Source organism: Teleopsis dalmanni, chromosome 2, assembly GCF_002237135.1.
Source record: "Teleopsis dalmanni isolate 2A chromosome 2, ASM223713v2, whole genome shotgun sequence".
In the NCBI taxonomy this organism is placed as follows: domain Eukaryota; kingdom Metazoa; phylum Arthropoda; class Insecta; order Diptera; family Diopsidae; genus Teleopsis; species Teleopsis dalmanni.
Genome location: NC_051847.1, coordinates 22922402 through 22948225, shown reverse-complemented (window position 1 = coordinate 22948225; position 25824 = coordinate 22922402). Strand labels below are relative to the sequence as shown.

Sequence of the window (25824 nt, the reverse complement as noted above, 5' to 3'; positions counted from 1 at the left end):
AACTTTTGTAGAAGAGAATTTTTTTATAAAATAAAAAAAGCAGTATTGATTATATCTTATTTAATGATTTATATTTTTTTAAATATTTTTTGAGCGTATAAAACATTATTTATAATATAATATTGAAATAATATCATTAAATGCTGTTATGATGTGTAATTAATAATAAAACCTGAAGCTACTACCAATATACTTTTTTATACGGCAACACTCAAGTGGTGAATGATGAATTATATTTTTCTGCATAGGCAAATTTTTCAAATTTAGTGCTGAAAAATCTATTGATGGGGGAGGGTGTACGCGCATTCGCTGTAAATTTATGTGATGAATGTACGTATTTTTAATTTGCATGCATTTCTAACTGATCAGTAGCGATAAATCTGTTGATGGGCGAGGATGTACGCGCATTGGCTTCAAATATATGAGGTGAATGATGCGTATTATTCATTTACATACATTATTGTATGATTAGATTTATATGAATTTTTTAAGTAGGAATATTTTTATATGCAATTTAGTAAAAAAGTATTTTATAAATATTGAAAAATTTTTAATATACCATCATATTTATAAAATATATTTATTAACAAATATTAAAATATTTAAGAATATTAGCTGGGTTTAATTAAAAGAAGTACAAGTTGTACTCATAATTTATTACTTTTAAGAATTGAAATAATAATAACAATAATTTAATAAACATACAAATTTATTAAAGGCATTTGTTTAAAACAATATATATTGTTTGCGTACATAAGGAATAATATTTAAATAAAAGAAATTATCTTTTTTGAATAATATACTAAAAATATGTTCAATATGATATTAAAATCTGGGACTAGATAATTGTAAACATACATACATATATATTAAACTTTATTGCCATGCATCACTTTTATAGAAAATGCACTTGCGATATACCCGAAAATAATTGAATAAGATTACCGGATCAAAAATGCATTAAAGCTGTTAAACGAAAAAAACTTTAAGAAAATATCATATTAAAATTTTTAATAATAAATTAATATGTTTTTTATAATACACAATTCTTATTCCAGAAAAAGAATAATTTTTAAAAAAAATGTTATATTAAGGCAATTCAATTATTGTTGAAAATAAAACAGAAAACAGAAAACAACAAAATACAAAATATTAATAACGCAAAATAAGCAATCTCAATTTTTGACAAAAATTGTCAAAAATTTATATTTTCTAATTTCAAGCAGTCTCAAGAAATATACGATTTAATTCAATTCAGTGTTTTTAACATGAACAAATGAAATAGTAAAATTTGTTAATTAGAAAACATATTAAAAGTTATTTTATTGCATAAAAGTATTTTATTAAAAATAAAATTGTTGAATTAAATTAATAATAAATTAAATAATATTAAAAGTCTTTAAACTATTCATACATTTGAATATGAATATTTTAATATACAAATATAATTTACATACTCCACTCTTTTTACCATCAAAAAATTGTTTACAATTTTTGTTTTTTTTTATATTTCTTATTGGATTTTTCACATATTTAACAAACACAAATTAACACATAGCACAACTTTATTAAAATATATTAAATATATACTCACATATATTTTTGCTTTACTAATTTGTATTTATACACATCAAAACAAACAAATCACATTAAACACAAAACATGTATTTTAAATCCACAATTAATAAATTATTGTTTTTTTACCTTCTTTCGTCATTTTTAGGAAATTCATACATTCCCTTAAATAACTTATATCCCATCACGCAATTTCGCACCATCTTCAAATATTAATAATAATATATAATAATTTACTATAATAATAATTATAATAAATATAATTATTTTTTCAAAGAAACTTATTCACTACTTTTTATAACTCAGTTTGATTTGACTACGTTTTTCAGTTTTTGGCGCATTTCTCCTGTCAAAATAACTAAACAAAACCCAATTTGCGCTCTTCATATTGCTCTTTCGTAATAAAAAAAATTAAGACCGTTCCGTTCGGGGTGGTGAAACTTTTCAGTCGTGGTGGGTCGAATTGCAACAACAAAACAACGTGCTTGGTTTGGTAGTAGTAAATTATTTTGAGATTGTATTGGTTGGTTTTTTTTGTTTACATTTAAGTTGCCGTTCTTGTACAAGTATTCTTTGGGGTATTGGAATACTCCGAAACAGCTGTATGTTCAGCCGAAAATTCAATTAATTAAAATAATATAAAAATGACGTTTTGTTGTTGTAGTTTGCTACTTTTTGAAAACCTCTTTATTTTTTTTTTTAATCAATTTATTTAAACATTTCTCTCAATTAAGTTATTGTTGTGAAATGATTATAATATTGATAGAAAAATAATTATATGCGTAAATATAATTTTTGACTTAAAGAAATTGTTATAATCAGATTCCTATAAGTGCAATGCTGTGCTTTCAAATATTAGAAAAATAAACATTTTTTTATAATAGATATGATATAATGAATATAATATAATATAATATAATAATATATAATATAATAATTATATAATAATTATTTTATTTATAATTATAATGAAAATAATTATTTGCAGAGACAATTAATATGAATACTCGAGAATATCTATAACAACTACACATTATATAATAATATAACAAATGTCATAAATAATTATTTTATTTATATGTATAATAAAAATAAATACTTTCAAAGACAATTAATATGAATACTTGGCTATATTCGAACCACCTACTCTGTGAGTCCAAAAAATGCACTTAGGTCGTGTGCGAGTTAGGCTAAGTTGATGCTAAACCAAGGACGTGTGCGAGTTAGGCTAAGTTGCGTTCTAAATGAGGGAAATTTTAATTTGTGCCGACAATGTAGTGATGTGTCGATACGTGTTAATAAATGACTAAATGTGTGCAGTGCAAAAAATCCTAAAAAATCTCCCATCTGGTTTAGCATCAACTTAGCCTAACTAGCACACGTCACAAATGGTGGATTTTTTGCACTGCACACATTTAGCCATTTATCAACACGTATCGACACATCACTACATTATCGGCTCATCTTAGAATTTCCCTCATTTAGAACGCAACTTAGCCTAACTCGCACACGTCCTTAATTCAAAATAGAGAAACCGCGAGATGCTACAAACGTAATCATGTTTACATTTTTATTTAGAACTGTTATTAGGAATGATTTTTTGATTTTAATATAAGGATTATATTATATTATTTTTTTTTAGATACGAATTAAATCAGTAGCAATGCTATTATAGAGAGCTTGAGTATTGTAATAGATTTCGGTGCTTTTGTTTGTATTCTTTTCCTAGTCATTCCAAAAAAAATTGTTATTAAATATTAATTTTACCAAATAATATTTTCTTGTTGGTTTTTAATCATCACAATTGTTTGAATAATATATATTTTATGATTAAGTTTTGGTTTTATATAAATAAATGAGTTACAGATTACATATTTCGAATAAGAGACGTTAAAAATTTTACAATGGCATTTAACAACTTTGGTGTTGTGGGCTATTTCGTTTCATTTCATCGCGTTCCACTATTTTTTTCACATGACGATCTTTGTCACATGACTGTCATGAGGGATTTTTCGTTTTGACAGACCGTCGACTGAAATTTTCATGGGACAGTGAAATAAGTGGCTGAGTTATTTTTCATTTTCCATATAATTTCCTTTTGTTTTTGTCTTAACTTTTTCATTTCGTTTTAATTTGCAATACAATTTGTTTAAATTTGCAAAAGAAGTGAAATTTTGTTAAAATGTTGGCGAGAACGTTAATTGCGACGTTTTTGTGCGTCATCGGTGTTGCCTTGGCAGAGATCTCACCCGTATTTCTATGGGGAGCCAACAGGTGAGTGTAAAAATTCTTCTATACAGTATTAAGTAGTATTTAAATTGTAAATATGTATTTGTATTTTAAATCGTTTGAAAAGTCCTGCGGTGCCAGCGCTGCAAACAATAAATACAGATGATTTTGGTAAAATTATTGCACCCTACCAAGCTGATCACATGATTGTTGCTTTCCAAGAAGAAAATGTAAGTGTTTTATATAACTTTTATTATAAAAATTTTACATTAACTTTTTACTTTTGTTAGTTGGCAAATAGTGACTTTTTGTGTGCTAATGAAAAAACATCACAATCGTGTTATGCACATTTGCAAGGCGTGCCCCAAAAAACTTTTTACGCTAATGTTGAAAATCCTAGTGACGCATTACGTGCAATTAGCAAGAAACAGGAAAATAATTATGTGACTAAAACTGGTGAACTACAAACTCCAATTAGCTGCGAAGCTGGAAAAGTAGTGCTTGTGAACTTTGAAAACTCATTGGGCGAACGTGCTGCTGCACTCGAATCACATGGTAAGAAAATCTCTTAAAGTTGTTGATAATTTTAATATATAAAAATGCATAAATTTTTTATGTTAAGATGCTGCCATATCTGCTATCACCAAGCTCACTAAATGCCCCACTGTATATTTGTATATGTCATCCCCAAAAACTGCTGCTGCTGCTGCTCAAAAACGTGTTCGACGTGATGCCGCTCCTTCTGGTACTATGTTCCGTAACTATGCACAATTTCTAATATTTTGGACTAAATTGTCATATGTAAGCGGTAATGGTAATACAGCTGAGGATATTATAATTAACTCAATGGATATTACTAACACCAGTTCAAGTAAATTTAATGTAAATTTAAAATCTAGTACAGCTAAATCACTTACTTTTGACATAACTCTATCCGGTGGTTATTTTTCTATGAGTAATCTTAAATATGATAGTAACGGCTTTACAATCAGAAATGGTACACTTGAAGCTCCCACAGATTTATCTTATTTCTGTGGTAATGTGACATTAAATGGCACAACGTCTGGTTCTTTGATATGGAATTCATTGCAATTTCAAGCACCCTTCGGCTCTACAAAGGATACAAACTTTATGTTTGGTGATGCTTGGCATTGTGTAGGCTTCTTCACACCAGGTATACTATCAGGTTTGTTTGTAGTGCTCATATTTTTAGCAATTATTTTTACTGGTGTCTGTTGGATGATGGACATAAACACCATGGATCGTTTTGATGATCCAAAGGGTAAAACTATTACTATCAATGCTGCTGCTGAATAATTGCACTCTGCAGTAACGAATATGTTCGCACAATTCATTCCTTTTATCCGTTTAATCAATATAATATTTTAAGTAGTTTTTTCTTCCCGGATAACTAAATCGAAACAAATTTTTAATATAAATTGCTATTTAATCAAATGTCCACTACATTTATACAAAGTTGGAAATTTAAACTTACATCGAAATTCATTATTTGACCAGATTTGTTTAATGTTTTGCCCACAATTTTCATTTGTGCAACATTCAGCATCCTTCCTCAGCACTTATGGAAATTGCAGCCAAAACAAGAAATTTGCTTCTTCTTCGTCGTATATTTATTGAAATCGTAAATATTTATAAATATAGTTTTGTTTTTGGTTTCGGTCGTATTCAGTATTTTCTTATTATTTGCGAAAAAAAATATTTTTTGTTAATATTTTATAAAGCCTCCCAAAGGCCTCTTGCAAAAGTCCTTCGTACAATTTGAAACTAAATTTAAATATTTTTGTTAATATTTACATATATTGTCATATAAATAATTACTTTTAAGTATGTTAAGTATATTATGTCTTTCAGAAAATTATTATTCATTTTATAAAAAGTATTTAATTATTTAGTGACTTGTATTTGTTTGCGTGTGTGTTAGTGTTTCCTGAAAGAGGGACACCGAGTTAATTATGTTAACAATTTTTTGTTTAAAATTATCTATAAAAAATAAATTTATCTGAAATATGTATAATATTATATGTTGTTTATTATTGTAAACTTAAATATTAATTAATTAAAATATCAATGTTTAAAGACTCAATAAAGTTATTCACTTGTTTGTTAACAATACTATTTGCATTTATTTATTTATTATTTATTTAAAAAATATCAATTGAAAAATTGTCAATTACGTTCATAAATAATAACAGAAGCACAAATATTTTTAAACTCAATTAAAAATAATGGTTATATGAGTTATAACGAAAATTGCTCAATACACATTCGATTTTATTTGTCGAAGAAAAAAACGCAGACAATTTTATTAAATTTATTACTGCCACCGCTACGGTGATAACAAAAAACAATAACAAATATTATAAAAGAATTGTATGTTATGTACCAATAATATTCATTACATATATACGTACAGATATTTGTAAATGTATTTGCACATATATGTGTACACTCCACACCAAAAGTATATGGCTACTTGTTTTAATAACCATAGGTAACAGCAGAAGAAACATATGATTCATAGGTAGGTAGGTAGGTAGGTAGGGATCCACTTAGTCCAATAGACTCATTGTGTTATAGTATATTGAAAAAGTCAGAGGTTAAAACCACTTAGAACTCTGGGGAAAGCTTACAATACTATTCAAGGGGAGGTCTTGCAGTTGACCAAGATAACAAAAAAGAAAGCTACTAAACTGATAAAGCGGTGCACTGCATGTTCCGGACAGAAACATAGCAGATGGAAGACACTGTTATGTGGCTTGTATGATTGAGAGGGAGATTCAATCTTCTAGCATGGTCACCTAAAATACAGTGACTTGTTAGTAAATCTACCGCAATACTGATATCTCTACGGGTATCTCAATAAGAGAGTTGGATTTTGGATTTTCTTTTATTGAAACGTAGTCAAATTGCATATAGAGACCTGCATATCGTTGAGTCTACACGTCTTTTATTAAAAAGTTCGACACAGGAAGAAGTCAGTAATAGTTTCCATAATGTGATTCGCAAAATATTATTATATTTTGATGGAATAAAAAGTCTTATCATAGTGGTTTCTACGTTTCTACGGTACTCGGTAAAATTTGAAGTTGACCTGTTGTAAAACAATAAAATATTTGAAATTATCCCGCTTTCAGGCACTATAAATTTAAAAGATATATAAGAACATTATATATACGGATATGCAGAACAATTGCAATGTTTGCCATATAGTGTGGTTAAAGCTCGAGTTCAACAGACTTTGTTTATTAGATTACGACAAACAATACCATTATAATCTGTGCTGATACGATAATTATTATTGTTGTTGTTGCAAACCGTAAAGACTAGCTTATTCCAAGTTTGGAAAGAGTGAACGATATTTTATTCATCGATTTTTATTGTGGTTCGATTCAGAAAGTCGCAATGAAAAAGTACTTATAAAAATTGACATCCGCATTGATAGCCAAAAATGTCCACAGGAGAAGTCAGCTAATAGTATGACATTGTTTGTAGTTGATTATAAGTTACAGAGATTTGAATATGTTTCCATATAGTTCCAAAAAATTGTACACAGGAATAAAGTCCTTAAAAAAAGTGAAAAAAGAAGTATAATAAATAAGAAGTCAAAAAGCATTCTCTTTCATAAGGCAATATATAATCTTTAGATATACGAGTATAATAAAAGTATTATTATTTTTAGTTAACTCTTGTCTTGCATTTTGTGTAGGACAGTGTATGTGGTTCACCTTTTTACGTATTTTCGGTAAGCAAATAAATTATAAATATGTTACATTTTCATATAAGAAACCAATGTTTATGGCTCACTTGCTGTCCGGGTTTGTGCATGGTTAAAATTGGCAGAAATCCTTTGGGACAAATCAACGCTGAAAAAATACTGCAATAATACTTTCGTACGTATATAAATATATATTTTATTATTCCTTTTGTATCTCAAATAAATATGTAACAAAATTGTTATAAATCAAAAATATAAATCAATTTTATGAAATCTCGTGTAGTTCAATTAGTGAAATTGTTACTTTGTCAATTAAAATTTATGAACCGTATAGTCTTGTATTTGCAGACCAACTGCAAATTATTCTATTGTCAAAATATTTATGGCAATAAAATTGAGTTTGTATATATAAATATGACAAATATTATTTTATTAAATTTTTTTTTTATTTGTGTTTGTACTTTAATTGAAAAAGTGTCACTTAATATTTTTTATATAATAATTAAATATTTATTTATATTACATACAATGTTCCAACCTTATTTTGAAACGTTTGAAGCACAATATACGTAACTTACAGATGGAGTCTATGGAAGAAACTAAGTGACCTCGATAGCTTGGGTTTTGTAACGGTCTATCACACCAAGTCAATGTATTTAACATTAATTATGATTTAGAATATCATATGAATAACATAAAAGACCTAATAACATCTGAAGATTGGAAGAGTACGTTAATAAGGTTATGGATAAGCGATTGTGGGATCCAAATGTGACGTGTGTTAATCTTTAAAACATACAAGACACATATATTTATCAACAAGTGCTTACGTACGGTTCTAAAGTCAATAAATATTATTAAAAAGCGCTTTGACATGGCAATCCGTTTATATATACTATACAACTATAAACGAGATATGCACACACCATTATACTTTAGAACCAAAAGAATAGTCCATGTCCGTTCTATAAACATGCTCCAAATAATCAAACGGAACAGTTTTATCTGGAGGTATATATTGGTAAGTATATACATAGCTTCTGATTTTAGTGTATCTCATGTTGATTAATAATTATCTAACGGAAAAAAAGATAAACAATAACATGATAGTAATATGTGATAATTTTGGGTAAAGGAAACAGTATTGCTTTTTCAGAAGAATTATCTTTCATCCAAACAATGCACCATTTTATTTATCTAAAACTTTAACAGCAAAATAAATCTAAATGCAGTGCGATGCAGCTAAATCTATTATTGCTTTAATTTATATATATATTATCTTGGTATATTTTACGTATGCGTCTAAATCAATAAAAATTAACAATGAGATGATCGCCATAATGATATATTTATTACAGGGTATATGCCTAAAATAGCATTAATTTATAATGAGATGTTATAGCGAATGTGCCTAAATCAATACTAATTTACAATTAGATGTTCTCGTAGATTTAGTTACATCATAGTAACATATTTAGATAAATGCATAAGAAAATTGAAATTTGTATGGAAAAAGTGCATGGTGCTAAAGGGTTAAGCAATTGACATCGTAACATCGTATAGGACAGAACACTGAGACTATGGTAAAGCTTTTGTTGTAGTAACTAACTCTAATCGAATGGCATATACTCAACTCTTTGAAAGTAGGTCAAAATATCTCCCTTTGAGAAATGTCTTCTAATATTACACGGGAATAAGATCACCCGGTCTAGTATTTTCCTTTAGTTCATATAAAATCTAGATAGTTATAAAAATTTCGATTAGAAGTCTTGTCTGCTTCCACGATAATCCGATAGACTTCTATTTAGACAGTATCAGATAACCCTAAACCTAACCCACAGCTATAAGGTTGAACCCGCGCTTTAGTCGGAAAATTACCTAAGGTGTCGTACCAATAGTAACTTCTTTCGGTTAAAATCCGCTTTTATTATTAAAGACTTAATTTTCGATAGAATTGAATGATTGATTTGGTTCTAACGAGATTTGACGTGAACTCATTGCTTTTAGCTCCAGTCAACTTAGCTCCTAGTAGAGCACCAAACTGTTTGTGTTTGTTAGTTGCTACAGTATGTCAAAACAGTCCAACAAAATTCTTGAATGGAATTTCCTAAAGGAATAAACTTTGTTTTTGATTTTAAGATTTTGGAAAGATTAAATAGCCCTGCGCTGAACCCTGTTAAGTACAGTACAATACGAAGATTTATCAAGGGTCGTCCATCAAGGAATAAACTTTGATTTGTTTCTTATTTTAAGGTTTTGGTAAGATTAAATAGTTCAGCCCTGCGCTGAACCCTGTTTAGTACAGTACAGTACGAAGATTTATCAGGGGTCGTCCACCATATGGTGATGTCATACAAAAGTATTGATCTAATGACAGCCGTTTATAGCCATTGAGCAATACGTGGTGTTTATTGTTTAAGTTTTGGGATGTTTATAGATCTCATTTACATAACAGATTAACTAAAATGTTGACATCTTACAATTATAAACAAATGTTATTTTAGAGATTTTTACCACCATAAGTATTATCGATAACTACTCTAAAAGATAATTAAAAAAAACATTTGCTTAGTTTGTTATTGGTAAAATATTCTTTTAGAAATGGTGATTTTTCTGTGTTTTCATATATTTCAAGCATCATTTCATCTATCATTGTATCTGTCGTATTGCAATTAAAATTCTGTACTACTTGTTTAGGGGGTTAGGTTGCTTCTGTTGGTATTGATTCAAATCTTTACTAATTAAATCTTAAATAAATTTCCTATTGAACTAATTAAGTTTCTGTTGCAAACTTTCATAGCATATTAAAAGAAAATATTTTAAATATTTTATGGTACTCGTATTTACCATTCGGCACAGGTTAGTGCCATTCCTGAACATGCATTTGCAGGCAGTCACAGACTTTTTAATAACAAAATGCACTACAATTGTAAAATCCTGCTACGACTAAAAACAAAATACATACGTCTATGTATACATAAATATATATATATATAATATATATAAATATACGGATTACATGTATATACCGTAGAACCTAAGTACAAACTCTCAAAACTCGATGGAAAGTTTTCTTCGTAAATCCGTGGCACACACACATAGACACACCAAAAAGGATGCAACGAATTCAAGTTATTTTGTTTTACTTTCACACATTTTTAAATGGGAAAAGTATCCTGTAATTTTGCCCACTAAAATTTTGCTCATTCCAAATATGTTTTTTTTTATATAGACATTACATATATATATATATACTTTTAAGCTTTAGTTGAGTGTTTAAAGTAAAAAGTATGCCAATTTGTTTAAAATTTTTTGTTAAGCGCTGAACTTTTGTAACAGGAAAAATTAGTTAAGAACAAATTGTTGCTGCTTATGGTGCAATTTTCGAAGTTCCAACTTCAAAGGAGAAAAGGATTTATAGATGGAAATCTTTAAAAAAACAAGCTTATAACGCACTGTCAGGCTTAACATGCTTTCGGCTCTTTTTAAAGAATTTCAATTTAATAAAAAACTTCGAATTTCTTCTATAAGAAACAATTCTTTCATAAAAACAGATGATAATGAGAATGGAAAATTATTCCTAGTATTTCTACTATATTCAGTTTCATTACGGAAATAATTAATACTTAATAAAAAATGGAATGTTCTTTCGACTTGTAGGTATATGTACTTAGATTAAACTTCGAAGCAAAAAAATTTGGAAAGAAATAACATTTAAAAATGTACTAAATGTATAAAAAAGAATGAGAGATAATGTAAGTTCTTAACTAATCTTTATCCTATAGGAAGTCTGGCCAGCCTATGACTAGTCTTAAACTAGTCCTTAGCGGAGAAGATTAGACTAATACTTTCCATATGGAAATGCACTACCAGCACATGTTTTCAAGTTTATTCCGCACAACGTCATTAGTGGATCTGATACTAAATAAGTGTTTTTAATAATAACATTCAAATCTCTACCTATACGGACGATATAGTCATGATAGCACAGAGTAGATACGATCTAAAAATACATATTATTATGTTATTGGATGAGGTACTCCGACCGTGGGGTTTTTTGTGCCTCCTTTTCAATTTAGAAATAGTTTATAAGCTGTCGATAAAAAGTAGTATAGAACTTACTTTACAGAGGTTTATTGCCTCTTCTGTAAGTGTATACATACCCAGGAGTTTATTCCGTATGTGCATTAGCACAGAGCATTCTAACAGCACATATGTGGCTGACTCCTCATCCTATTAGCAGAATTTAGTTTGTATCCATATATATGCCCAGTCTCGTAAGCTGGTAGTTTAGTTTACAGTGTCCTGTTAAGATTCGTGTGATGATTCTAAGTTTTTTCTTCTACAAGTTCCTGCAATCCTGGTATCTCCTATTGTAATAGGTACCAATTTGTAATTTGAATTGTGTTTATCCTGGTAGATTTTCCCAAAATGCTTCTATTTCTAGTTCTCCTTTATTTAAAAAAAAACGTATAAAATAATGCGTGAAAGCGTGACTGATAAGAAGGGATTCACAATAAATTGTTCTAAAACTTAACATATGATACATCTAAGTAATGGAGGAACGATAGATAAATTCGAATAACTAAGAGTGGTACTTAGCGCTAAGGAAGATACATTAATAACGATCCAAGAACAAATACAGAAAAATATGCTTCCTCTGCCAAATCTTAATTAGAGAAATTATTACTTTACTTATTTTGGACACTAAAAAAAGGATACGTGGTACAGTTCCTCATATGAACGACCTTATGTTATTTCAAATTCCCTGAGATACAAAGATAAATAAAGGTTCGGTACGAGAAACATCAAATTTCAACGCATAGATGGTTGGGCCAAATACTAAGAAGGTCTGTCAATAGAGTAGCAAATCAAGCTTATCTCAAAGTAATTAGCACTTTGAGATAAAAAAAGAAGAGGGTGGTGCTGTGTTCACCGTTTTAAAAACATTACAAATTGGATTAGGAATACAGGATTGGAGAAGAGTAGTGAAGAGCAACAAACAAATTAAGCAAACAATTAATGTTTTTGTAGAATATTTAATTATGTGACATGGTCCAAACGGAATAAATTAATATGCTTCTGACGCTGTGAACAAGACAGCGTTATTATTTTATAGAATAATAATATAAGTTAAAACACGAAACAGTTTTCTAGTACCATTTCAAATAATATCAAGGGCTAAGCTGACCTATCAGTTAAACTGCTGGCAGTTCTAGATCTGTCCCATTGAGGACAGTAACTATACGGATAAGGACAAGCCAATTTTCTACAACAAGTAAAGATAACGGTAACAATTAAGATGACCTGCCAGGTTAGCTGCCAGTAACTAATGCTCTGTTTTTTAGTAAGTATAAGGATGAGCCAATTCTCTACAACAAAAATCGACACTGGCAAGGGTTAAAATCATATGTTAGCTGATTTGCTAACAACTTTAACTTTGATATATTATGGACAATATTGATAAGAACGTAACTACTCTTCAGAACCTGCGTAGATAACTGCAACGAACTCTTAGATAAATTGCAAGGAAGTTAAGCTACATTCTATTGTGGAACGTTCTCATTAGGATAAACCAGTTCAGATAAATTGCTATCAGGTAAGTTGCAAGCAATTTCAGCTCTGTTTTATTGTGGATAGTAGTTATTGGATGAACCAATTCTCTACAACACGTACAAATAACAACAATGGTTAAGATCACTTATTAGGTCAGCAATTTCGGCTTTATCTAATTGAGAATGGTAAAGATAACAATAAAGGCTAAGATGGCCTCTTAGGAAATGTACTTGGAATTTTAGCTCTGTTCTTTTTTAGCAGTGGTTATGAAGACAAGCCAGTTCTTTATAAAAATGCGAGATAATAGCAAGAATTAAGATAATTCTTCAGAAGACCTGACAGCAACTTCAGCTATGTTGTATTCATCTGTTGTGTTATTTCCTTGTAGTTTTAAGGGTGAATCTATTCTGATGGCCTCTTAGCAAAGGTACTTGCAATTTTAGCTCCGTTTTTTTTTATCAGTGGTTATTAAGACAATCCAGTTCTTTATAAAAATGCGAGATAATATCAAGAGTTAAGATAATTCTTCAGATGACCTGACAGCAACTTCAGCTATGTTATATTCATCTGTTGTGTTATCTCCTTGTAGTTTTAAGGGTAATCCTATTCTTTAGCTTGATAGTTTCCTGAAGTGTTGCGTTCGTAGCACCTTCTTTTGGTTTTCATTGAAAAATTGAAAGTGTATCTTAATTAAAGTTATTCTGAAGTTGTTGATAAAATAAAATTTAATGAATTTTAGTTGAAGTGCTTTCACCTATTTTTATGTTAAGTCCGGATTATTTATACAGCTGTAGGAATGCAAGTATTGCCGCATTCTTTCGATTATGCTAAATGAAGGACGCATAAAGAAAAATACTCAGTGTTTCTTTTCGATATTTTTTGAAATTCTTTAATAATTCTTCAACGTTGTCCTTAATGGTTGAGAGCAATTAAACCCATATTTTTTAGATAAAAGATTACTTAAAATAATTTATTGCTCACACTTAACTCACCAAGCGTAAATAAGTCGAAGTCTTGACTTACGAATAAGAACGGGAAAATGTACTTCACCTAATTTGAGTTGTAAAAATTAATAGCGCTTAAGAAACACTCGACGTCAAGCATCGCAAATGCTGTAAATTTGTGTCACAGAAGATCATAAAATTATGTGATAACTATGTAATTATTTGAATTTCGCAAGAGCTCCAGCAAATCTTTAAACAAAGAAAACGTACTTTTGGCGCCAAAAATTTGCAAAAAAGTGGCAGCATGCTGTGCTCTAAAGTCAGTCGCTCACACCAGATACAAACCCATCGAAGGAAAACTAACATTTAAGGCGGAAACTTTTTTGAACTTTAATATTTCATTTTCATTAAGGCACAATTTTCCACTAAGCACCGATGAAAGAAGTTTTTGCTTATTTTTTGGATTTTTTGGTTTTTGTATTTGAATTACAGTTACGATTCTGTTTTGTGCAGAAACGAGACCCAGAAAATGTTGGACACGCACAATATGATGGAGACGGACCGACAGTTGCATTTATGTGTGTGGAGACCGGACCTTGGCAACCATGGATGGGTGTTCGCAAATGGCTGTTAAATGAACCCCAAAAACAAATTAGTGCGCCAAAAAACACATGTTTCCCTTTGCGTTTTGCGTTTTAATGTGCTTTTGAAAAGTTTCAACGGAGTGTCATTAGGTTCGCACTGCGGTGCGCTAATGTACTGAGAACGGCTTGCACACAGAAACTATTCAGGAAACGGAAATGTCGCATAGTGCCAAAACTTACACATATACACCTCATTCACTCTTAGTGCACAATCACATGTACTCGCAAGTAGATGTGCCAGTGTTCCAGTGTTCCCATAGAGCGACAATACTAAAATTTGCTTTATGGAAGACCATGGTGAGAACTTTGAACGTGCTTGCCGCAAGTATCATTAAAAAAAATTTAAATAGAAGCGTTGTATTAAGTAAAAGGAAAGGCAAGGGTGCAAAAGCAGACCGAGCACAGACAGACTACAAATAAAGTACTGAGGTTTGTTATTATGTATATGCCCATGTGCCCATGTGTCCATAAGCCGGAAGTGTAAGTGTGAAATTATGTGCAAACGAGCGAATTCACATGGAAAGTGCCGAAATAGTGGTTTTTAATTAATGTTAGTTCTCTTGTTGGGGTTGCTATTGTCTTGCTGTCGGTTTGAACAGTTGTTTTTTTTTTTATTTTCTACTAATTTTTACAATTGCATTTATAATTGTTTTTTTTTTTGTTCTTCGGTATTGGTTACCCCCTCATTATGGTTAGTGGTTTCGGACGACAACTTTTTCATTCACAAACGCGAACTAAGGAGACCCCATCTTTTCTCTTTGACAGAAAAAAAATTATAAATTTTTAATTACAATAGATTTGTTACTTTGTTCTATATCTATTAATTTTAACTAATTAAAGTAATTAAATTTTATATTCAAATACTTTATTCTAAATTCTATTACTAAATTTAAAAATATTCAAAAATCTTACTGACTGAAAGTATAGTTGAGTACATATCATTAGAACTTCCATTTTTTTACTAATTAAAAAATTATTTTTTTATTGACACAAAATAAAGGTTTAATCTGAATTTTACTAATAAATTTAATAATGTTTAAATTTCTTAGGGCCCTTCTATACAGAGAGTCATGGTCACGTCAAATTTAAAATTATAAAATTGAGAATGAGAGAAAGAGAGAAATGTCGATTTCAACTTGGTCATGGTGACGTGAGGTTTTTTATGCATCATTACATGGTCAAAATTTGTGGGTATTAGAAGTAAATATGTGTATTTTGCTGTGATAGCATTATCTTTTCAATTTAAGCACAAAAAGAATGAAGTAGTAGTAAAAGTTGGCATCAAAATAGTAGTAAAAGTACTTAACTAACAACACTGATATGACTCTTTGCTGGCGTTTTCCATTGGTAAATTTGGATTCAATCTAAATTTACTCTAGATCTGTTAAATTTTTTTGCCCAATTAAATATTTTTATAGTAATCTAACATTTTTGTAGAAGTATAAGTAGACATTTTTACATTTATCATTAATACATATATCGAATTAAATCACATTTTATGTGTCAAATCATATAAAACAGCTGTTAATTTCAGGGTAAGCTTCTACTCTGTTAAAAAATCTAGAGTGTTCTTTTCAAATACATCAATTGTTATTGATTTGATTGTTATCAATTTCTAGCATTTCTTGATACTGTTTTGATTCTACCAAAATCGGAGTATTACTTTAGTAGCTTGAGTACGGTCGTAAATCGGAATAATTTACGACCGTATTATCTTACATTCACCATACCTACATACAATTTTTAAATTATCACTCCGAGGAAAGCTTTTGGACTTAAATACGGACTTAAAAAAAGAAAAAAAACTAACTTATGAAACTTGCAAAAAATGTATTGAGGCTTGGATTCAATGTTTGTATAGCTGGCGCTCGATGGGGCTTACTTTAAAGGTCAATCATTCAATTTAGATTGGTTGATGATGTTTTGTATGTTTTAATACTTATTTCATACTTTTCATATGCGAGCTTAAGGTCCATGTAAATATTTTACTTTCCTGAAGAAATTAAATTAACACTTTGAGGAGGTCGTTTCGGTTCGCAAGCGGTCTGTAAAGAAGGTCATGCCTCAGTAAACTTCCGAAAAATACTTTGAGGCTTAGCTCAGGCGCTGTTATAGTTACATGACCCTCGATGGGGCTGACTTTGAAAAATTAAAGAATTAAATCTAGATTGATTTAAGGTTTTTTTGTATATTTTTAATATTTCTGATACTTTCTGCATGCGGGCTTTGGGTCCACGGAAGTTTATTTCTTGCCTGAAACAAGAAGAGCGTTTCGATTCGTATGCGGTCTACAAAGAAGCTCAGACCTCAGTCAGCATCGGAAAAATGTTTTGAGGACTAGGTTTTGCGCTGGTATAATTGTATTGCATTCGATGACGTATTAAAGTGTTTGAAATAAATTTTAATGAATATTTTATTTGTTTTATTAATAATTCCTGATACTTTTTACTCATAATGTAAGTATTATATAAAATTAAAATGGTTATCTCAAAACTTGGTTCAGTTTATTTTTTAACTACATAAAAAGAGAATGCCAACAAAAATATCTTTTTAAAAATCATAAAGTTGTATAATTTTTATAATATTTTTTTTAATATGTACTATATGAACTATCAGTAGCAATAAGAACTTTATAAATGGAACAAACTTTATTTTTTGAACATTTAAAGTTGAAAAGTCAAACTTTGATAGAAATTTTGGTACAAATATTTTTAAGCATATATTCGTACCTCTCAATTTAAGATATTTACAAAGTTCTTATAAAATTTTCAAATTTATTCCAACAAAAATCGAGATAAAAATTCTCAGTTTAAATGCTCAGTAGATTAAGGAACTTTAATTTTAATTTGTAAATGTAAGTTGCAGTCAGAGAAGTCGGAAAAAAGATATGTCGAAACGAGAATTGTTACGATTTCACTTTTTCGGCACTTCTCGTTGCTGTCGTCCTATTCGTCCTGTTCGTCCTTTTTGTAGTTCTTGGTAGTTGGTTGCAGTTCTCATGCATGTCAAGTAATTTGAACGCATTACTTATAAAACTTAACTGTGCTACGCTCATTAATTTCTCATTCGATATTTCTCATTCGATGTGGTAAGCGGAAGTAAAAAAGGAAGAAGAGAGAAATAAAAAGGACTATTGCTACTAGGTCATATAAAACCCTTATAGAACCCTTAAGCAGAATGAAAACAAAATCATAAAAAGGATGCAGAGAAAAAGTTGTTATTGATAAAGAATGAAACTAAAAGAAAAAAAACCAAGTTGTGCAAATTTACTATTTGCATCCATAAACTAAAGGATAAGAGAACAAGTATGAAAATGAGTATGACACTTTTGCAATTCAACGCATGACAATCGTTGCGATTATCGTGACTAGCAGCGACATTACTGTGGAAGCGGAAACTAAAGTTTCAAAGATAAGCCGGAAGGCAGTGAACGTTGAAGTATTCGTAAGGACGACATAACTTCACAAATAGACAAATGGACAAATATTTTTCCGAACTAGACGGTAGATGATAGTAGCTGTTGTTGTTGTTGCTATTGCCTTTACCATTACCATTGCAATTGTAAGTGTAGTTGTAGTTGTTGGCATTAAACAATAAAATAATTCATACAGACCAACTATAAAAGTGGAAGTCAAGTTGCCTGGAACCTTTTTAGATCTATTCTATGAAGCATTTCAAGTTGAAGACGAATTGATTGAAAGACGATTCAACTTAAAAGTAGCACAAATCCAACTTAAAAGCTATGTACTAACTCTTTTAGTGAAAACTAAAAAGAATTCTAAAAAGTATTTCTTCTTTCCTTAGGTAAGGAAAAAGAAGAAGAAGAAAAAAGGATATGAAAGAAAACGCAAACGGACTGCAATTTACAACTTTTGTGCAATGCTTTGCATTTCAAATAGCTAAGCACGAATATTTATTCCATAATTTTTAGAATTGTACTGAAAACCACATGAATTAATGCCGTTTGAAATATGAATAATACGTAAATAAGATTAAAAAGAAGTTCTAAAAAATGTTTCATAAGAAGAAAGTTAGTTTTGCCACTGTGGAAGATTAAATATGCTTTACTCAGATATATGGTATATATTATGCAAATTAATTACTTATAATTAATTTACCAAAACTTAACAATGTCTAATAATTGTTTTTGAAACTAAAACTAAATCATTTATTTATATAAATCATAAGTTAACATGAGTTTACTTTCGGCAATTATTTTGTATAACATCAGTTTCAATTGTTTGTCAACAAGCCTTTTATAACGGAAAGGAATAGAATATAATTCGGTACTAGCTCTGCGATTATCTTATTAAACTGCGATTACAGTTCACACCAACCCCAACTGTACAGAAGATACTCAGCATTTTGTTTAAAACCCAAAATGTTTTCCGGAAAAGAATATAATATAATAAAATAAAAATAAGCACAGTACTAGATCCCAATTGAAGTAATAACGTGACCACAGCACAAACCGAACCTTACTGAACAAGAAGACACTTCTGAAATGAAACCCAAAATGTCCTCTGGAAATGTAAGAAGTAGAATAAAAATATACAGCGCACAAGCTACTAACGCAGCGTGTAATAGTGAGCATAGTCCAACTGAATAGAAGACACACAGTTCTTTGAATAAAGATCAAACTGTCTTTCGTTGAGAATTCTTTCATATGAAATGTGGATAGAAGCTTCTGGCTTAGTATTCGCTTCCCGGCGCAATTCAAAGTCCAATAGTCGGAAACAAGATGACTAGAGGAATCATTGGTTCTAAGAGACTCGCTATTCTGTTATTTCAGATAGCTGTATCCTGTTTTAATCCAGATAACGCAGGTTATAGCAAACCATCACATATTCTGTCAATAGTTTGAAATCTGTTTTTCTAAGGAGTGACGGCTTTTTGTAATTGCAAGCGCGATACAGCTTTTTAGCGTAGCAGTTTCTTTGAGTTAAATATCAGTAGGGATATTTTTCATCCAGAATTCCATCAATCAACTCTAGAAACTTTTTCTATAAGAATATATAAGAATTCCAAGATTAAGTTTTTGTTGATAGTAGTAGACTATCATTCACATCATGGATAGTTATTCATCGCTTTCGTCCAAATGGCGATTTGTATATGATGACTCCTATTAAATTAAGACTTTAGATAATTCTATATATTGTATTTAATAACTAATTGTTTTTCTTTTATGTACAATTTCATATGACAATTAAGTCTGTGTGAGGAGACAGAACAACAGCGTAGCATACTGTTGTTTACATTTTTGATAATAGCTCAGTGGATTTGTCTAAAAACTTTATGGTTTATTTGTAAACGATGATTCCTGATAAGGTTATGCGGATATATCGGTTAGATACATTAAGATTAGATATCCCATTATTAAGTAAGTTTGTTTGAGGAGACTGAGTAACACGCGGAGCTGTCGTTCACTTAATTAATGACTGATACTGATACTTTTCTTTAAAAGCATGATAACTGATCTGTATATGATGATTTCTGATACAGTATTCTAGTTAAGTATATAAAGACTTTAGATATTTATACATTTTGTATTTATATACTTATAATTTTGTAAACTTACTTACAGTTGTCCTTCTCTTCTAGTAGGGCCTTATATTGTTGTATATATATAAAGTAAGTGTTATTATTTTATTTACAGTTCCATGCCATATATAACAAAAGTCGAAATGTTTTTCTTTTCTTTTTTCTTTCTATAATCACTGAATTCAACATTCACTTTATTAAATATTCAAATCATATCAACCCTTTCATATCAAACTAGTTTCGGAGAGCTCAATGAGATTTGTTCTTGCTGTGGCAATTTATGTTTTTGCTTAAGTCTTTTGTCAAATTTTTCATATCAGATCTTGTAAATAATATTATAATTAATTTTTTTACTCAACTAATAAATGTTCATCATCATTTATGGCAATTAATAGTCTTTACAAGCTCATCCATGTAAATTTAATGACCAAACAAAAGATGACATTGATTTCATTGTAATCCACTAACTTCCCTTCCTCGTTGGGAATACAATTGCCATTATTGTTAGGTAGGAAAACAATATTTTTTAACCTAAACTACAACAATTTAAATGTGTGGACACAAGAGTAGCAATAAACTCGAAATTGTTTTGCCTAAAGAGCTTAGTAGGTAGAATATTGACTTAAGGTTCAATTGTATTAAAAAATTACATTCATCCTTTATATGGTCCATTAACGTAATTTTGGTTGTAAACTTAGTGAACTCATTGAAATCATCAAAATGAAATTACTCAACCATAAGGTTGGTCCACTTGATAGGTGACCCTCTTCTATTTACCAAGAAAACCTATTAATTTTGAAAAAGGTTTTAAGCAAGTTCGATTATGGAATGTTGAAAATTCCCATAACGATAAACAAACAAATAACCAAGCGAAACGGACGAAAGCAGTACTAGCTGCAAGGTGTGGTAATCATTAAATAAAGTGTCCATGTCCTTATTGGAGCATATAAGTACGTAAATATGTTTTCACAGCAGAAAATATAAACAAACACAAAAATAAACAACGGTTATTACTCATACGCCCCGTAGGCCCATAGCAAGACACAAATTAATGTCATTTCATTAATATCGGTAGCCCAAACCAATTTCTATGCACTCAGCCAAGTCATAACCAAACACACGCTTTATGTATTTAGTATTTATTGCTAAAAGCACCCATGTTTGGATTATACCTTGCGTAAGGATGCAAGAATGACTGACTGAAGTGATTGACAAGCAACAATGGTTCAGTGAATAGTCCTTTTTCCTTACTGACGTTTGTGACAATGTTTACATTGAAAAATTGTTTTGAACTTTAAATGCATTGAAGTGTGTGTATCTCGATGTTTGTATGTTTATATGACCTTTACATAAACACACTTGAATGGTTAGCGTTTATGCTTGCCTATTGGGTTATATCTATAGGCTCGATCCATGTGCCAAACGATTGCATGAGAGCCTGAGAGCCTGAGAGCCCAGCATTAAGTATAAAGTTTCAGAAATAATAATAAATGTTGTTTGTATTTCGACGTGTGACATTTAAGTGCCGAAAGGATTAAAAGTTGTGACAAGTAATTTATTACTGGATTTTTATCAGCCAGGAAAAAAAATTTTACAGTATGAAAAATACATAAGTTTATTGATGCTGTATGCATCTATATGTGTACTTGCATAAACACAGAGATAAAATTGTTTTGAACTTACTAAATTAATTTACATAATTGATGAACATTTTTAACTGTCCACTGTTTTTGATTAAACATATATGATAAATGCCAGAAAAAAAATATACAAGCATTTTACATTTGTACGACAAGTTGAAACGATTTCAGACAAAAGTTTAACATTTTAAAAATCATAATAAATAAAATGAACTGATTTTTGGTCATTATGATTTGAATATTATCTACATTTAAAATGTAAAAATGACTGAAATTTAAGTGCGCTATGATTTAATTGCAATAATTAATACCTAATACCCAACTTGCAAATCTCTTTAATAGAGCACAATCCAAAGTATGCCATTTAGATATGTATACAAGTGGATTTGGTTACAAGAATGGATTTGGATTGATTAAGCTTGATCTTCTAGTTAGTGGTCCAACAGCTGATATTGTGAAGCGTTGCCTGCAATTTATTTGTGGCTGCTTATTATGTGTCTCCAGATGCCATTACTAGAGTATCATCTCGTTGACACATCAGCTGTGTAGAGAATATAGAGCATAGGTCCTAGTACAGAAGCCTAAGGAACTTTTGCTCTGATACTATACACGTTCGAATGATCTTCTTCATATGTTGTCCTGAATGTTCTTTTGAGTAAGTAAGGCTCAAGCATTTGAATAATACACTATCAAATATTTGGGATAAACACTGCGGGGCAGTATTTCTTTTTTTTCAAATGCTTTTTCATTCATCTTAGCTACTCGATGAACTTGATCAATAGTAGAGTGCTTATTTTTAAACTCAAACTGAAAGTCAGTTATGTTCATCATAGATTGTTCGATTAAAAACAAAGAATGTGACAAATAATTGCTAACTATATCACGGGTAAGAGTATCTGATGATCAGTCATTGTAACTTCTACGATTTAATTTGCTTGTTTAGGATTATGAATTGATCAGTATCTATTGTAAATAGCAAGGCGATATTTTTGTCTATAGATACTAACTAATGAAGTATAAATTTATTAAATTTTGAAGAAAGTCATTTTCATTTTAAATTTCCAAAGGAAATTTTAATCAAAGTAATATCAATTTTTTTTTTTGGAGGACGAAAAAATCTTTTTTTCTGATAAATAATTATTTTTTGTATTGTGAAATTGAGTATATATATAAATAGAGATCTATTGATATGTGGTATTAATTAAATATTTGAAAGCATAAAAAGTATATGGAAATTGAAAGGTTGTGTCTTAATTAAGAAAGATCGAACTAAGTCTGTGAAATTGGATAGTGTTTATTAATTCTGGTTCTGTGGAGGAGCGAACGTTCAGGACGATAGATATAAAAAGATGACAAAAAGGCTGTTGAAAAATAGTTCTTCATTAAGCGTTTTAACTAAAAATTCAATTTAGGACTAATTTCTCCAAATGTATAAGGAGTACTGTAAATATTAATCACAGTACCTGTGTGAATTGTTAGTAGAGAATGGAGTTTTTTATAGTTTACTTTTTAAAGTTTATTTTTATCAGAATATCTTTTTGATACTCAATCTCTCAATCTATTGTCGTAAGATGGGCCTTAATACGTATACTAATAATGGAGTTCATTAATAGAGAGGCCAGAAAAGTGAAATTTGTAAAAAAAACCTAAAAAATAAAAAATTAATTTTGTGGGAACAGAATTTGAGGTCAATATATATAATTAATAAAGTGGAATATATTTAATATGAAAATTGCAAATAGTTTTAAAGTGTGCTATCTTTTATAGCGCCATATTTATAGAAGAATTGACATTTTTATATATGAATGTTTAAAATATTTAAATATATTTTTATATTAAATTATAAATTTATTTCTGTTAAAATTTGTTGCTAATTTCCTATTTGTTATATGAATTCTAAGTTCTTTTTCTGCTTTCATATAATAGCAAAATTAAACAGTAATTGAAAAATAATTTAATATTTACAGAAATATCACTCATACGTCACGTCAAGCGCATGTATGCGAAGCTCTACAAACGTTTTCATATATGAAAAAATTAAGCACTTCAATAGAAGAAAAAAAAAAGAAAATATGTGAGGAAAATGAAATGAAAAAGTACTACACAAAGGAAAAACTCAACTTTACTCTGAAGTTTTCGGCAATTTTCATTTATTAGAAAACTTTTTACCAATCGCTAAGCAACAAATTTCGTTTCTTACTCTTTTGACATTTTCATACAAATATTATTTCCTTCTAATTTTAACGTGCGTCGAATAAAACGATAATATATATAAATATATATGGATATATATATATTATTGTAAATATATATACTTAATATATAAAGCACACACCAACTTTTAAATACCTTAAAACTTTGTGTGAATCTGAGCTATTGCCTTTTTAATATTAATTGATTAAGTAAATTCTTAAGAAATTCAGTACAGAGAGCTAATTAAACATAATTTTGGAATAATATAAACTTAAGTACGATACTTATATTTGGCAAAATATTCGACACGACAACTTTTAGCTGGAAAGACTGGATTATATTTGAATTTAACAGATCGAACCAAAACAGTAAAGTGGGTTATAGAATCTTTTTTGTATAGCTGGCATCGACTATACAAGCATGACAGAATTCTCGACTATTGCTATATCTTCGAAGTTGATATTGTAGCCATAGTCGATAAATGAATAAATGAATTGTAAATAGTAAAGGGGGTGTAGAATATTTTTGTAGACCTAGTATTAAACATGTATAGCTAAATTTTTGATCATTGCTATACCTTTTAAATTCATATTCATATCCACAATAAATATTGGATATTGAAGAACGTAAATATTTATCAATATTCATGCTGTGGTCTTATCAAGAGTGGAGTTACAAACCAGAGAAATAATAATATTTGAGGGATATGTATACAAACGCTGAGATTAGGAGCATAAAATCCTAACAAGTGTGGAGATACTAACTCGGGAAATAATATTCATTGTAATATATTTACAGACGGTCAAATTCCAAGAATCAAGAATATGTCTAAGAAGTTTTCAACTGCCTTCAGTATCATAGTAAGACAGCATTGAAACAATTTGTTAGGAAATAATGATAAATGACTAAATATAATAGCAAGAGAACTTTGCTTTAGTTTCGAGGAAGAAATAGAAGTAATAAAGGGAAACTTTCTGATAGCAAACCATAAATAAAGGCTAAATTTCATGCTACAGACTTTTGTCGTAACTTTAAAGGAGGTAGAAAAAACCTCCTAAGGAATGTTTGACCCATGCCAATTTAAATTTATATAATTTAGGAATGCGATTGACTAATAAAAAGTTGATTTTTATCAATATTATAATAGATAAGTTGGTAAAACTAATCAAAAATTTGAATTAGTTTATAAAGCAGTGAAGAATGCAGGTCGACCTAATGCTAGAGATATTCAAATGGGCTAGTAAAAGTGTGCCGATTACAGTCCACATATATATAATATAACGTAAGTGAATGTATAATTAATTTGTTTTTATAAAACAAATTTTTATAGAAACGCGATGATTTTAATTGTTCTCTTAAAACCAGTACATATGATTTAATGTAGGTATTAAAAATTTTCTTTATGAAATAGTTTTTAATAAAAACTCAATGATTTTAATTCTTTTAATACCAGTATATAGGACATTATGTTTATATATTAAATTACTTTTTTTAAAATTGTTTTTAATAAAAACGTGTTTAATTATCTTCTTAATACCAGTATATACAACCCATTTGTGAAATTACTTGATTACACAACATTATATAGAAGATTATGGAAGAATATTATATAGAAGAATATATAATATTTGACAAGTAAAGTTTATTTAATGGGTTTTTGAATAATTTCTTTAAAAATCTTACTAATTTAATTACGGTAAAAAGTTTTTATATTAATTTTTAATTAAACTTATATAATTAAAATTTCTTGTACATAGTTTTTAATA

At 29.3% G+C, this 25824-nt stretch overlaps 2 protein-coding genes and 1 long non-coding RNA gene across 4 annotated transcripts in view; 2 read left to right on the top strand and 1 right to left on the bottom strand.

Moving 5' to 3' along the window:
* LOC119680282 (serine/threonine-protein kinase N) overlaps positions 1–25824 on the bottom strand; it is a 463907-nt gene that overhangs the window by 408459 nt on the left and 29624 nt on the right. The gene's annotated exons all lie outside the window — the stretch shown is intronic.
* On the top strand, positions 3614–5937 carry LOC119680292 (V-type proton ATPase subunit S1-like). Its single transcript, XM_038093044.1, has 4 exons — positions 3614–3849; positions 3932–4034; positions 4095–4359; positions 4427–5937. The coding sequence occupies exons 1-4, from the start codon at positions 3758–3760 to the stop codon at positions 5119–5121; spliced, it is 1155 nt and encodes a 384-aa protein (XP_037948972.1). The 5' UTR covers positions 3614–3757; the 3' UTR covers positions 5122–5937.
* On the top strand, positions 8035–23920 carry LOC119680297. The gene is made up of 2 exons (XR_005252456.1): positions 8035–8561; positions 23833–23920. It is a non-coding gene; the product is annotated as an uncharacterized LOC119680297 (long non-coding RNA).

What these genes read in the sequence shown, in the direction of transcription:
- LOC119680292 (XM_038093044.1), top strand. Translation starts at nt 3,758, where the DNA reads ATGTTGGCGAGAACGTTAATTGCGACGTTTTTGTGCGTCATCGGTGTT. An exon ending in TTTCTATGGGGAGCCAACAG is followed by an intron (nt 3,850 to 3,931) that starts GTGAGTGTAAAA and finishes TCGTTTGAAAAG; the next exon opens with TCCTGCGGTGCCAGCGCTGC. An exon ending in TTGCTTTCCAAGAAGAAAAT is followed by an intron (nt 4,035 to 4,094) that starts GTAAGTGTTTTA and finishes TACTTTTGTTAG; the next exon opens with TTGGCAAATAGTGACTTTTT.